This window comes from Pipistrellus hanaki, assembly GCF_964339955.1.
Source record: "Pipistrellus hanaki genome assembly, chromosome: X".
NCBI classification, from domain to species: Eukaryota; Metazoa; Chordata; class Mammalia; order Chiroptera; family Vespertilionidae; genus Pipistrellus; species Pipistrellus hanaki.
The window spans coordinates 31602553-31618456 of NC_140524.1; the positions used below are offsets into that span (position 1 = coordinate 31602553).

At 37.5% G+C, this 15904-nt stretch overlaps 1 protein-coding gene across 11 annotated transcripts in view; it reads right to left on the reverse strand.

Annotated features, from left to right (window-relative positions):
• STAG2 (STAG2 cohesin complex component) overlaps positions 1-15904 on the reverse strand; it is a 148908-nt gene that overhangs the window by 12915 nt on the left and 120089 nt on the right. For all 11 annotated transcript variants that reach the window (XM_084870782.1, XM_084870786.1, XM_084870781.1 and 8 more), the window contains 5 exons: positions 13998-14137; positions 11913-12014; positions 8822-8970; positions 6298-6426; positions 2996-3219 (listed from right to left, as the gene is read on the reverse strand). In XM_084870782.1, the coding sequence (XP_084726908.1) occupies positions 2996-3219; positions 6298-6426; positions 8822-8970; positions 11913-12014; positions 13998-14137 (744 nt within the window). The remainder of the gene's footprint in view (positions 1-2995; positions 3220-6297; positions 6427-8821; positions 8971-11912; positions 12015-13997; positions 14138-15904) is intronic.

Sequence of the window (15904 nt, forward strand, 5' to 3'; positions counted from 1 at the left end):
AGCAAGGTGGAATGGGAACAATAAGAGGGATCAGACCCAGCTACCTGCAAATAATTTCTAACTAAGCCACTGGGTGAACTAGGCAGGGGGAAGAACATAAGCAAAAGCACTGAGGCATGAAACAAATGAACCATACTAATTTGCTGATATTTAGCAGTTCTTGACCTACAAAAAAGGCAACTTCATATGACTACATTATGATAGTCATGGGGTAAGCAGCAAAAGGTAATGCTGAGTGAATAAAGAGGCAGGCGCAGGCATAAATTTATGTAAAGTTTTATAAGCTGTGCTAAGGTGACAGGAACCACTGCTGGAGATTTTAAAGAATTGATGTGGTGAGCTACATATTTTAATCAAAGTATGTGATGGCAATATAGAAGGTAGACTTAAGAACAACTTCAAGGGAAGCAAAAATCCATATGCATGAAGCACTAGACTAAAAAGACCAGGTTTCACACCTGCAAAACCTACTTGTTTTCAAATGTCTGTAGATGCTGTTATCCTATCTAATAAAAGAGTAACATGCAAATTGATTGTACCTCCGCTACACCCACAATACATGCCCACCAGCCAATCAGGAGCGAGTATGCAAATTAACCCAACCAAGATGGCTACAGACACAGAGCAAACAGGAGGCTTGGGTTTCCCTGGCAATGAAGGAAATCAAGCTTTCTGCACACCCTGGCTGGCCCTGGACTCCACTCAAGGCTGCAAAATCAACCCACTGATCCACACAGGCCAGGCTTTTTTCCTTTTTTAATCCTCACCCAAGAATATGTTTATTGATTTTGGAGAAAAAAAGGTGAGGAGAGAGAGAGAAACATCAATATGAGAAAGAAATATCAATTGGTTGCCTCCCATAAATGCCCCGACAGGGGATCAAACCCTCAACATAGGTATATGCCCTAACTGGAAATCAAACCTGCAACCTCTTCCGTCTATGGGACAATGCTCTGACCAACTGAGCCACCTGGCCAGGGCCAACCTATCAGTATTTATTCTTCCTTCTTCAACTTTACTAATGCCTCAATTTCTGTCTCTCTCTAAAAACCTAAACAAAGAAAGCACTGACTCTTTCAATAAAAATTGAAGTATCCGGCTTGATAATATATCTTTAAGATGTTATATAAATACCAATTCATACATGCTCCATAAAGTCTAAGGAAAAGGGGATTTGATGACCCGGCACAAATTTATAACTATTAACTATTTGTTCAAATAAGAAAATCTTTTAAAGAGTTAGCGATATGCAGGAAACATCACCTTTTAATTTGATAACTTTTCTATATTAAAATAAAGAAAATTTATTTTAACTTCCTATAAGTATCAGCCCTAACTATTTTAAGCAGTCAGGACTACTGTAAAACAGATTTCTCCATTGACTGAGATATTGCGACTACATAACCAACCAAGTATAATCTAACTTGTACAAATTACAAGTTTATGCCTTTATATTAGACAAAAGATTAAAACCATTTCCACAGGACAATCAAGTTTTAGGCACTATAAACATAATTAACACTTAAAAATTATTTGCAATTTAAAAATATGACTCCAAAATCTTTGACACTCCACACATTAAGAGGTGGGAGATTATATCCCACCCCTTGTATCTGAGCTCTGTGACTGATCAATAAAATATGGTGGAAATTATGCTATACCAGTTTCTGGTCTTAAGAAACTGGCAGCTTCCACCTCCTTGCTCTTTAGGCATTTACTCTTGGAGTCCAGTCGCATGGTATGAGAAAGCCATAAAGCCACATGAAAAGGTCACATGTAGGTGCTCTGGGAGACAATCCAGCTGAAGTCCCAGCTGACAGTCAGCATCAGATCCTTCGATATAATAAAAACATAATATGCAAATCAACCCAACAGCAGAATGACTGGCTGCTATGATGCGCACTGACCACCATGGGGCAGGTGCTCAATGCAGGAGCTGCCCCTGGTGGTCACTACGCTCCCATAGGGGGAGCACAGCTCAGCCAGAAGCCAGGCTCATGGCTGGAGAGCGCAGCAATGGTGACGGGAGCCTCTCCTACCTCTGTGGCAGGCAGGAGCAAGGGATCCCAGACTACAAGCACCCTGGACTGCGAGAGGAATATCTAACTTCCCGCTTAGGTCTGATCTCTAGGCAGGCAGACATCTCCAAGGGGTTCCAGACTGCGAAGGGGCACAGGCCAGGCTGAGGGACACCACCTCCCCAGTGCAAGAATCTTGTGCACCAGGCCTCTAGTATATCTATAAGTGGAATGCTGCCATACAATTCCAGTCTTTAGTCTTTGAGGTTTCCTAACTGAAGTACCAGGCATTATGTCCCTGCTTTGTCAAGTTTTGGGGAAGTTTGCTACCCAGTAATAATAACTGGAACAAATTGGGATAACTATGCTGATTTGTTTAAAGGTTCCTAAGGAAAGGAAGAAAGCTCCCAGACCCATTTTGAACCAATCCTGGCATGCTAGGAGTCCAAGAGACTTACGTGTCATAATGCATTACTACCTCTAAGATTATAGACATCAATTTGTATTTCTATCAAGTTCTTCATGATTAATCTTGAATTTCTCTTTGTAGAAATCCAAAAGCTGCAAACTCTGTAAATCTGTTGCTTCACTTAAACTAGATGGATGTGACGATCTAGGTACTAATTAGCTCTACAATACCGAGTCCATATCCCTATACATACAGTACAGCACAGTTTAAAAAGCAGGCACTCTAGAAATGAGACTGCCTGGCTTTACTACTTAATATCTGTGTGACCTCAGGTAAGTTACTTGACCTCTCTGTACTAGTTTTCTCTTCTGAAAAATGAGGATGTCTAGAGTTTGAGAAATTAGTTTATATTTTAAAAATGCTTGAAATAGTCCATTTACATACAATGAACACACAGAGCAAGATACTACTTAACAACACAAATCTCAAAAAAATAAGGTGAACCTTAATGACACTTCAGTTGGTAAACGTAAGGGATAAATATAAAGAGAATAAATTATATTCTTACTGAGTGTGAGCTGCATGCCTTCAACTACTTTCCGTTTTCCTGTAGATGGTTTCGATTTTTTACTCCGCACAGTTGACCCCCGACTGCTGATTCCACTAATGACTGACATGGTGTCATCATCACCACCAGCTAGCAAAGAATTTCGGTAAGACATCAGTGGAAGCCACACATCTTCTCGTCGGAGTGACATCTGAAATGTCATAAACTTTTCCAAGTAAACATACCTTAAAAAGAAGTAGAAATCATTAGCTTTGGTACATATAACTACAACAGCGTTTTTTCCTATTTTGTTATTCTTCCTAATAATCTTAAGGTTCACATACCATGTGGAACATCCAATGATTTACTTAAAATTAAATAAAAAGCAAAGTAGATTAGAATGGTTGATAGTCCACATTTCCTCAAAACACAGAGTGACAATTAAAAGATGCTAATGTTTTAATTCTCAAGATGTCTCTTTCTATCTTCACTTTTTATAGGTCCTCTGCTAGAACAAACTCAACTAATATTTCTGGAAAGACAACTGAGTTTAAAAATCACAAAATTTGCGTTCTAGTCCCAGTTCTATCAACCCCTAGCTATAAGATCATGTACATATTACTTTATTACTCAATCTCATCTTCATCAGTACACTGATGAGCAAGTTTGTCTTTCAAGATTTTCACGTTGTAGCATACAATTCAGGGCATTTCAGCTTTAAATATTTGTTAAGCATCTATTATGCTCCAAGCACTAGGGATAGATATAAAGATGAATGCAATATGGTGGATCCCTACCTGCAAAAAAGTTTCAGCCTGATGGAAGTCAGACATCTATCTACCCTGGGAGCCAAAGTATCACAAGGATTCTAAGGCTTTTATGTAAAATAACAATCAAACTTCAACTAACATTTGAGTGACTATGTGCTAGACAGTTTTCTCTTGGATGCTTTTAACTTAATTTTTATAATCTTGTGAGGAAGACATTCTCCCTATTTGATAGATGAGGAAAGAAAGGATAAGTAACATATTCATGGTCATAAAAATAAAAAAGCAGTATAACTACAATTCACATCCCAGGCTTCTGACAATAAGAGTTCAGTGTTTTATTGTATATATTATGCCTCAAATACATGAACACAATTTTTTTTTGTCAACTGTAAGGTGCAATTCAAGTATTTTCTGTCATAATAATGACTACTTCCAATCAATTCAAAATTACCAGTTTTGAACACTATTAAAAGAAAAGACAGGAGATATCAGTTATAAACATACTGCTTGTTGTCATTTGTTCAGTATTTCTTCCTTTAAAAAAAAATTATTGATTTTTTTAAAAATATAGCTTTATTGACTTCAGAAAGGGAGAGGGAGAGATAAAAACATTAATGATGAAAGAGAATCACTGATCAGCTGCCTCCTACAGGACCTACACCGGCAAATCACGCCTCCACAATAGAGATTAAGACTGCAACCTGGCCCGGGACTGGTTTTGCTCAGTGGATAGAGCGTCAGCCTGCGGACTGAAAGGTCCCCGGTTCGATTCCAGTCAAGGGCATGTACCTTGATTGCGGGCCCTTCCCTGTAGGGGGTGTGCAAGAGGCAGCTGATCGATAATTCTCTCGCATCAATGTTTCTAACTCTCTATCACTCTCTTCCTCTCTGTGAAAAATCAATAAAATATATTAAAAAAAAAGACTGCAACCTGGGTATATACTCTGACCAGGAATTGAGCTGGTGACTTCTTGATGCATGTGCTGACACTCAACCAACGGAGCCACACTGGCAAGGGCCACCATTTCCTCTTATCCTATCTAATAAAATGTAATTTGCAAATTGGCCGTTCCTCCGCTATACCCACAAGCCATGCCCACCAGCCAATCAGGAGTGAGAATGCAAATTAACCAAACCAAGATGGCTGCAGCCACAGAGAGCAGGAGGGAGACTTGGGTTTCCTCGGCAATGGAAGCAGCCAAGCTTTCCGCCTGATAGAGGATCAATAAATCCAAACAGAAATGGCAGCAGCCATGAAGCTGGAAAGAGCAGGAGGCTAGGGTTGCTGCAGGCGATGGAAGAAGCCAAGCTTCTGAAGCCCTGGCCTGCCTTGGCCTCTGCTCCAGGCTACAAAGTTTCAATTATAGAAGATAAATAAATCCCAGATACCAGGGCCTCTGCTTGGGTTGCCGGGGACTGTGGCCAGCCTACAAACCACCACAGGCCCCTTGCCCAGGCTGCCCCATGCCCCAAGGGAACCCCCACCCTGATCTGGGACACCCTTCAGGGCAAACCAGCTGGCCCCCACCCATGCACCAGGCCTGTATCCTATCTAATAAGAGAGTAACGTGCAAACTGACCATCACGCCAACACACAAGATAGCTGCCACCGTGGTCAAAGATGGCTGCCACAAGATGGCCAGCAGGGCAGGGCAGTTGGGGGGGGGGCAGGCCTTCAGGGTAGAGCAGTTGGGGGCGGAGGGGGGAGGGAGGGATGAACCAGGCCTGCAGGAGAGGGCAGTTAGGGGCAAACATGCTGGCAACAGAGCAGTTAGGCATCAATCAGACTGATAAGGGAGTGGTTAGGGGTGATCAGGCTGGCAGGCAGAAGTGGTTAGGGCAATCAGGCTAGCAGTTGGGAGTTAGCAGTACTGGATTATGAGGAATGTTCAACTGCCTGTTTAGGCCCAACGGGATCAGCTAATGTTACAGTGGTGAATCAACATGTTGTACACCTTAAACTTACACATTATATGTAAACTATATCTTAATAAAGTTGAAATTAAAAAAAAAAAAAAGATGAATGAGATCTGAGGATCCAATGGTGATTACAGATGATAAAATTGTATAATACTGTATAATTGAAATACTGATAAAACTTTATAATATAATACTGTACAATCCACAATGCAGATTGTGAGAGGGATCCCAGATTGGAGAGGGTGCAGGCTGGGTTGAGGGACCCCTCTCCCCCAATCTGTTCACGAATTTCATGCACCGGGCCTCTAGTCTATATAATAAGAGCCTAAGCAACCCTTACAGTGGAACAACCAGACACTATAGTAGACTATACCAGAAAAGTATTCTGCTTAAATGATCTGTTGAGGACAGCACTAGTAGTTCAAGTAAAAAGACAAAAAGGAGAATTCTACTTCCCAGTGTAGTCATAACTTTTGACACAGACTCAAATGTTCCTGATGGATCACTGATATTGCTGTCTATTAAATGTTCTCTCTTTAGTTAGGCTACAATTCCAATCTCTGTGTGTAAAAGGGAGAAATCAAGAATTAAGAATTCCAAAACAAAATTAAGTAGAGTATTTCTAACACATACACTGTTCGTTTGTCTTGTCGGAGCAGTTTAGAAGAAAATTCACTCAGTATGTCAAGAAATGCCAAATTTAAAGGTGGATGGCTATCTCCTTGTGGATTAGCATCTTTAAAAGCAAATTCTATGCCGTCCCTATAAAAAAAAAAGATAAACAAATATTTAAGGAACCACAATACAAAATTTAGTAACTTAGAAAGGAAATTTCTCTCTATACTTTCATTCCACTACTAATTGTTTTCTTTGCCATACATTTAATCTGAAGAATATAGAGGTTGTAATATGAAAATAAATTTAGAGTTTACGGTACTGTTACCTTTTTGAAAGAGAACAAAACCACACAGGCACACATTAGCCCTAGAATGTGGTTTGGTCCATCTACGTTCTTTCTTCAGTTCTCTTTTCCATAGAAAATAATTCAAATGCTCTCATATAAAGATCAATACAGTTTCTATATTTTTTAAGACAAAGGACTAACTTAAACATTTTTAAAAATCCTCACCCAAAGATATGTTTTTATTTATTTTTGTTTTTTACAGAGAAAGGAAGGGGGGAGAGGAGGAAAGGAGGGAGGGAGAAACGAAGGAGGGGAGAGGGAGAGGTAAGGAGGGAGAGGAAGAGGGAGAGGGAGAGGTAAGGAGGGAGAAGGAGAAGAAGGAGAGGGAGAGGGAGAGGGAGAGGTAAGGAGGGAGAGGGAGAGGGAGAGAGAGAGGTAAGGAGGGAGAGGGAGAGGTAAGGAGGGAGAGGGAGAGGGAGAGGGGGAAAGGGAAAGCGGGAGGGGCAGGGAGAGGGGGAGGGGGGGAGACGTTGATCTGTTGCCTCACTTATGTGCCCCAACCAGGCATCAAAACCACAACCTAGGCCCTGGCTGGTTTGGCTCAGTTGACAAGAGTGTCAGCCTGCAGAATGAAGGGCCCTAGGTTCGATTCTGGTCAATGGTACAGGCCTAGAGGTTGTAGGCTTGATCCTTAGTAGGGGGCATTCAAGAGGCAGCCAATCAATGATTCTCTCTCAACATTCATTTATCTATCTATCTCCCTGTCTCCCTTCTTCTCTGAAATCAATAAAAATATATTAAAAAACAAAACAAAACAAAAACCAATCCACGACCTAGGAATGGTGCCCTTACTGGGAATCATAAACCCAAAACCTTTTGTTGCACAGGATGATGCTCCAATCGACTGAGCCACCCGGCCAGGACAGGACTAGCTTAAAGATTATTTGTAGCCCTTCCTGGTGTGCTCAGTGGTTAGAGCTTCAACCCATGTACCAAAAGATCACGGATTCCTGAATTGCAGATTTGAGGCATGTGTGGGAGGCAACTATTTGATATCTCTCTCTCTCTCTCTCTCTCTCCCTCCCTCCCTCCCTCCCTTCCTCCCTCCCTCCCTCCCTCCCTCCTTTTAACTCTCTCGAAAAATCAATGGAAAACATATCATTGGGTGATGATTAACTAACAATCAATACTGTTTGTGACAACCCATATGAGAGTAAAGTTTAAAAATTAAACTCTATGCAGGGCCTATTTTAACTATACTTATTTAAAAACACCTCTATTAACCAAGACAACAATTCAACATTATACTGTTTCAAAAATGTAACTATAAAATATAATCCAGATGAAAATGGGGAGACAAGAAGGAAGGCTATTACATGAAGGAAATAACATATTACTTTCTGAAAATAATTACTACATATGTGGTTCTTTAGTGTTACCTAAAAGTATCATCTAATCTATTAAATAGCAGAAAAAGAAATTTGAGGCTTTTAGAGCAAAGTGAAAGGAAAGTAAATTAAAGTTCAGGAAGAAAAAAAATAAAATAAATAAAATAAAAAAAATAAAGTTCAGGAAGGTATGGGATTAACTTTAAAGAGCAAAAACATTTCTGTAGGGAGACAATACTGTTATAACTAAGTAAGCAAGATGAGTAAAAGAGAGACAAATAAAACAGAGCTTTTTCAATGAGAGAGTCCAAGCCTCTTGATTTTGCCAAATAAAAATAAAGGGTATTAATATCCATGTGTTGGTCATGTTAATGGTCTAAAATATACTGATACTTAAAAGTATAATTGAACACTAAATTACATGACCAAATAAGTTAGTTGATTTCTATATTTTTAGCACAAAAAAGATATGTAGATAGAAAGAAGGTTGTGGCTAAAAAAACAGGGAGAAGGTCACTAATATAGAGAACAGAACCATAAGGAGAAAAAGGAATCAAATTTCAAAAATTTCTTTAACTAGAAGTGAAATTATAACAAAATATATGCTACTTTTCTCCACTTAATTTATAAAGATTTTATGTATGATTTTAATTAGAGCAAAGACTGTATGAAAGGACATTTAGTCCCAATTCATATATTAATAGAAACAGCACTATAACTAGTTCTTAATAAAAGAGATATGCTACAGATCTGTAAACAAATAATTAAGCAGAAATTGAATATGATTATTTTAAGCAAAAGAACTACATTCAAAAATTTTCATGATTAAAAAATAGGAGAGCTAAATAAAATATTTGGAGATTACTTGTGTAGCATAGCAATGGCCTCTCTCGTTTTCAATTGATCAAGTCCAAAAGTTAAAGCAAAACGTCGAGCAAGTTCTTTTATGCCACTGAACGTTGTGGATGATCTATCAAAATTATAGCCATTTTCTTGTGTCATTTCATTAAAAAGCTGTTTGGGGGAAAAAGAAAGCAAGCATGTTAAATTTTTCTTTTATAACTAAGGATTATTAACATCTTTTAAAATAACATATCCTATTTAAAATATACTTTTAATAGATAATCCATAAATGACGCATTGTGTTTTATTTAAAAACATGGATTTTTAAAACACATGACACAAATGACCAAAACTGTAGCACTTACCATATTCACACTAGAGATAATTATTGGGATTAGAAATTCTTTAGGTTAGTTATGGAAGAATTCTATTCTGCTGGAATACACTGGACATTAAGATAGTATATAAAAATGTAAAGAAAAAGGAAGCCCACAAACTTATAAGGAAACTATTCTCTGCTATTTATATTTAAATGATGAATCTCACACCAAAATTTTCATCGTAAAGTAAGCAAAACAATATGCAATTTTTCAATTACCAAACTGCCAAGTTTTTAAACAGATAATGGCTACTACCACTGATAAGAATACATTACAGCGAGCACTCTGATTTGTTGGGAACATAAATTGAGATTTACCTTCTTTTCTAGAGCATGGGTGGGGAACGTGCAGCCCATAGAAGGCCCAAGAAATCCTTTGGTTTGGCCCTGCCAGGGCATTAGGAGTGAGTTAACTAAATGTTTGACCAAATATAGCAGGCTCATTTTTAAGCTGATAAATTTGTATGGCCTGCAAATGATGTTATAAATATCCAAATGGCCCTTGGCAGGAAAAAGCTTACCCATCCCTGTTAATACAACAATCTGGCAGAATTTAGGAAAGTTTAGATATCCTTTAACTAAGTAATGCTAATGATTAGACTTTATACAAAAGAAACATTATTTGTGCATAATATACGTAAGTAAAAAAAGTGTTTGTTTTAATGCCATTAGTAATGGCAAAGACCCAATAAGAAACCCAACATCAAACAAGGAGAGATCTTGGTTAGATTATGGTCCTTCTATAAAATGGAATACTATACAGTCATTTTAAATGCTGAGGCAAGTATTTAATAGAATTAAAGGGTTCAGAATTTGTTAATGTGAAAAATTCAGGCCCACAAAATAGAATGCACAGTGACTTAATTATGTAAAACTAAGAGTTTGTAAATGCATTAAAAAAAACAACTAAGTTTCTAGAGCAAGATGCTGTTATTTTATAACAAAGTTGTTTAAATTCTACCTTTAAAACCTTTTAAATTCTATTAGTTTTTACTAGAGCAGCGTTTTTCAACCGCTGTTCCGCGGCACACTAGTGCGCCGCGAGATGTTGCCTGGTGTGCCGTAGGTGCAGACAAGACAAGAATTTTATAATTTTTCACTATTTTGTTTACTTAATATTTCATAATAAAGTAATTATAAAATACTTTCTTTGTGTTTATTTGATTCCTATTCAAGAGAATTACTTTATATATAGTCAATATAGGCACAGAGTTAAATTTTTTAACATTTTCTAATGGTGGTGTGCCTCGTGATTTTTTTCATGAAACAAGTGTGCCTTTGCCCAAAAAAGGTTGAAAAACACTGTACTAGAGTATGCAAATAAGATTAAGAAACTTCATACCTAGATTTCTAAAAAGGAAAAAACAAAGTTTACCAAATTGAAAGGGGTTGTGCTTCTCATGCATTTGGTCTCTTAGAGACAAAAGTATACTAAGCAAATTCTTTTTACCTAATTAAACTTGCCTTGCCACTACCAAAATGAAAATGACTATAGAATTTTGATTACACAACGGATACTTATTAAAATATAGACAGATACAAAAAATAAAAGTAAAAATTCACCTAAAACTTACCAAAACAAGTTAACCACAGCTAACATTTTAGTGACTGTTTTTTCAGATAGACGTAGATATGTACTATTTTATAGGGATGCTATACTGTAATCCTTTTTACTTTATTTTCAAACATATATATATATATATATATATATATATATATATATATACACACACACACATATATATATTACTTTATTTTCAAACCATATATTTATTGTGGAAATCTTTAGACATTAATAAATACAGAACTACTTAAAACTAATTTTTAAGTGCTATATAACAGCCACTGCAGAGATGTCATATATATATATATATATATATATATATATATATATATATATATATATATATATGTGTGTGTGTGTGTGTGTGTGTGTGTGTGTGTGTGTGTGTGTGTGTGTGTGTGTGTATATATATAAAAGCCTAAGTGACTGTCCTATCTTTCAACTGTCTGACTGGTAACTACTAAGTTCCAAAATTAACCACCAGGGAGCAGATGCTAAACGCAGGAGCTGTCAAGCTGCAGTGACTTGGCAGCTGCTGTTCTTGGGTGATGCACCCAGAACCAGAGAGGACGGAGCCCGATTCCAGGGTGCGTCACCTCTCACAATCCAGGATCCCTCAGGGGATGTCTAAGAGCCGGTTTTGGCCCAATCCCTGCAGGCCAAGATGTGGGACTCCACTGGTGCACAAATCCGTGCATCAGGCTTCTAGTATACTACATTCATCTGACATCCTACTGATGAGCAATTAGGATTATTTCTAATTCCTGGTTGTTATACACAATATTGCTATGTACAATAATTATACACTCATTTTTTTTCAAACTTGTACTATTACTACCTTGGATAAATGTTTCAAAGTAGAATTGCTGCCTTAAATGGGATACGCATTATAAATTCTGACATATATTGCCAAACTGCCTACCCAGGAGGGTTCTACCAATATATACTGCTTAATAGTACCTATTTCCCCCATACCTGAGATAGTTATAGGTTTTGCCAAACTTGCCAGTCTGAAAGCAAAAAATAATCTCACTTGTACAATGGCTACTACTAAAGTTGAATATCTTATATTTCTACTTTTATGAATTGTCTATTATCCTTGACCCACAATTACCTTGAAAACCATTGTTAATTGTGTTGGCCTAAAGATGGTACTCTTAAATGTCTTACCTGTTGCAAACTGAGAATAAGGGTCTTTGCACATTGAATTTTGTCTATTTGCCTTGTTTTACTCATTGTTTCTTTGATGATATCTCCATAGTCATTATAATACTAGAAAAGAAATTTGTACAAATTAGAGCTTTATCTTTTAAAACTGTTGGACAATAAGACTAATTTTAGGTTAATCATGTAAGCATGTATTTGGCTAAAATTATGTCTTCAAAAACACAAAAGAATGCTACCGAAACTTTCAGATAATTTCTAAACACACAATCCCTAACTTAAGTACATTTAGAAATATCAGACAGTTAAGATCTAATCACATTAAGCTCTAAACTTGGTTTAAGAGGTATGGTATAAAACAATAATTATACTATACAGATTTTCAGAAAGAAGACAAAGGATATAAACCAAGTTCTTTTATTCTTTATGAACTATTAAGACAAATAATAGAATCAGTTACTTTTATTAATGGCATGCAGTCTATGTATAGTTTCCAACTTTATTAATTTGGCTTATAAAAACTATTAGGCAGTTAGCATTTAAGAGAAACATTATTGTGGGTGATATTTACATGATGCACATGAAATTTTGTCCTAATTTAATTAAGATTGTTTCAAAATGCACACAGGATAATTATCAGATATAACAGGATAACTATGCTCCCATGACTAACACAACTAACTTTAACCTAGAATATGTAAGTCTAAAAGTTTAATAAAATGTGCAAAATTTGCCGGCACCGGTTTGGCTCAGTGGATAGAGCGTTGGCCTGAGGACTGAAGGGTCCTGGGTTCGATTCCGGTCGGGGGCATGTGCCTTGGTTGTGGGCACATCCCCAGGAGGGGGTGTGCAGGAGGCAACTGGTCGATGACTCTCTCTCATCGATGTTTCTAACTTTGATCCCTCTCTCTTCCTCTCTGTGAAAATATCAATAAAATATATTTATTAAAAAAAATGTGCAAAATTTTCATAATCAACCTTAGTTTAAAAAAAAAATTCAATTATCATGACAAATAACTTAGGTTCCAAACTAAGTTATAATGGTGCTAGAGCTCCATCCTGTAGAAAAGTATTCCAAAGAGAATTACTAAGTTTTGACATAAAAGACTAATATGCAAATCAGAATAACAAGTTGCTATGGCACGCAGTGACCACCAAGGGAAAGATGTTCAACCCAGGAGCTGCCCCCTGGTGTCAGTGGCTGAAGCCTCTCTAGCCTCTCCAGCAGCACTAAGCCATCAGTTGGACATCCTCTGAGGGCTCCCAGACTGTGAAAGAGCCCAGAGGCTTAACAAAGTTTATATTCATAGTTAGATTTTACTTGAGAAAGGATTAAAGAAAAGCAGTCTTATCATATTTACTCATATACTGTTAGTACAATTAACCATATTCTTTTTACTACTACTTAAATATTAAGAGAATTTCATGTGTATTTATGAAAATTGTGAATAACCTACTCTAAATGAAATCAGATTTTGAGGCCTTAAAGGAACCTTAACTATCCCAGTGGAACAGATGAAGAAAGGCAGGACACAAAAAGTATTGTTACTCAAGGCCACAAGCTGCATAGTCACCAAGCCAAAACTATACCATCTAGGTCTCCTCATGTCTAAAAACAATAGTTTTAATGCCACATCAAGCAAGGGAGGATACCATCCTATTGTCTTAAACTAAATTACAAATACAATTTCTAATAGTGACAGTTTAACAAAAGACAAGCTGTTTCTAATATCCCAAATGCAAATCCTATCCTATATAATAAAAAGCTAATATGCAAATTGTCCCTTTGACCAGGACTGTGACCAACAGTTCAACCAGGGGACAGGACCAGCCCACCAACTGCCTGTGGCCCCTCCCTGTGTCCAGAGATGCCCCCAATCAGCCCCCCATGTGTGAATTTGTGCACTGGGCCTCTAGTGAACTTAATAAATTTAAATTGTTCATTATAATGGAGTACAGGTAGAGATTTCTTTTAAACTAGAAAAGTAATTTACTATTAAAAAATTCAATAACTACCAAGTATAAAAGCCAATGTTACATTATCTTTTAAGCATTTTAAAAGTATCTTACTATCCATTTTTCAAACTTTACCTTCATATACTGCTTGAAGATATCTGCAGCTGTATTCATCTCCACAACAGTATATACAATTAGCTTACAAAATGCTGCGAGTAAATTTCTCCTCTTGTGCAAAGCTTCAATTTTACTGGCTTCATCCTCCTGCTGACCATCTGAGGAAAAAGTTCCAAACATTAAACCACCTATATTTTAACCACATATTTTCTTAATTCTCACTATAAAATACCTTTATTTTGGATAATTTTAAAAGATAAGAAAAAAACATTTAAATAAAATAAAGATTATGATCACTCTCAATATCTTAATGAATGACAGACCCATTCATTCCAATAAGTAAAATTTTTGTTAAGTGAAATAGTCAGAAGGCTGCTTGATGAACATGGAACAGAAACAAGTGGAGTAAGTCAGAGGAATTGATGCTTAGTGAAGATAGGCTAAGCTTGCCTAATACATTCATCTAATTCCCTAATAGGATAGTTTGTCAATGAGATCTACATATTTAACCCTTTGCAGTCCACTGTCCCCTCTCAGGGGACATCGGAATTCTAGCATATCACTCGGATGTCCTCTCTCAGGGGACATTGCAGTTTATTAGTGATTACGGGGAACTGAGTTAATTCAACGAACGTTTCGCAAAGTAGCGTCGAGTAGCTGGTAGCCAATGTCCAGAATGGTTCGGAGTAGCTGGTAGCCAATGTCCAGAATGGTTCGGAGTGCAAAGGGTAAATGTCTGTTGGTTAAAGTCCCTTTGTTCCCTGGGGTCTGCCAATCTCAAAAATTCAATAATCTCTCCCAAGAATGAGCCTATCTCAACTCTTATTTACACCTACTTATTTTATCCATATTACATATACTCAGCTAAGAATCATTCTGTCTCTTTAAGAAGATGTGACATATTTCTACTCTGATCCATTATGTGAGATCTTGACATTCAGTTATCAAGGGGACAGACTATAGCCTCTATGTACTGCCAAAGGATTGTTTCTAATTCTTTGATACTGAAAATAAAGTTGGGATAAAGCCTTTTATATAAAAAGCTATGTCAAGAATTTCCCTCTGGATAAATATTACAAATAAAGTTACTTAAAAAAAACAAAACCACACCACCTTATATTGATTGACATTTCTTTGGACTTCAATGTAAGATTCACAATATTAAAAAAAAAATTGTGTGTAAAATAAAAGTGTTCTTTTAAACAAGCATTTACTTTATCCTGTCTCTGATAATCCTTGATAACTGGTAATAAGTTAAAACCAAACTTTGATAACAGCAATTTATCAGGAAAAGTTTTGTTATCACTGTGCATATTATAAAACAAAGTATTTGCTTAGAAGCTAAAACATAGTTTACTTTTTAAAAAGACTGTATTGAATAAAAAAGCAAAGACCCCCAGTTCTGAGGAAGACCCTGTGGACCCAGGATCATAGGGGGGGAGTCTGGACTGTCAGGTAGAGATAAAGGCATACGGAAACTTTTGGGAGCCATGGAGGGCAGGGGTCTGGAGGTGCACACGGGTGCAGGCAGAGAGGACTGACTGCTGAGGTTGCCACTGGCTTTCCCTAGCAGGAGGGAGTTGGAAGCTCCCAACTGCACTGAAACCCAGATCAAGGTGAGCCACTGGAGACCCAGGCTTTTACGGGGGAAATATGGACAGAAACTCAGGGAAGCTGTGAAAGGCAGAGGTCTAGTGGCGCGCACGTAGGTAAGCCCAGAGAGGAATGACTGCTGAGTGTGCCGCTGGCCTTCTCTAGCTGGAGGGAACCTAAAGCTCCCGACTGCGCTGAACTCAGTTCTGGGCAAGAATCTGGGAATCCAGATTCACTGGGGAAGAAACTGGACTATCTGGCAGTGGGCGAAACTTGAGGGTGGCCTTCTTTCAGAGGTGCTTGCAGAGATTATTGAGGGACACGAGACCCTT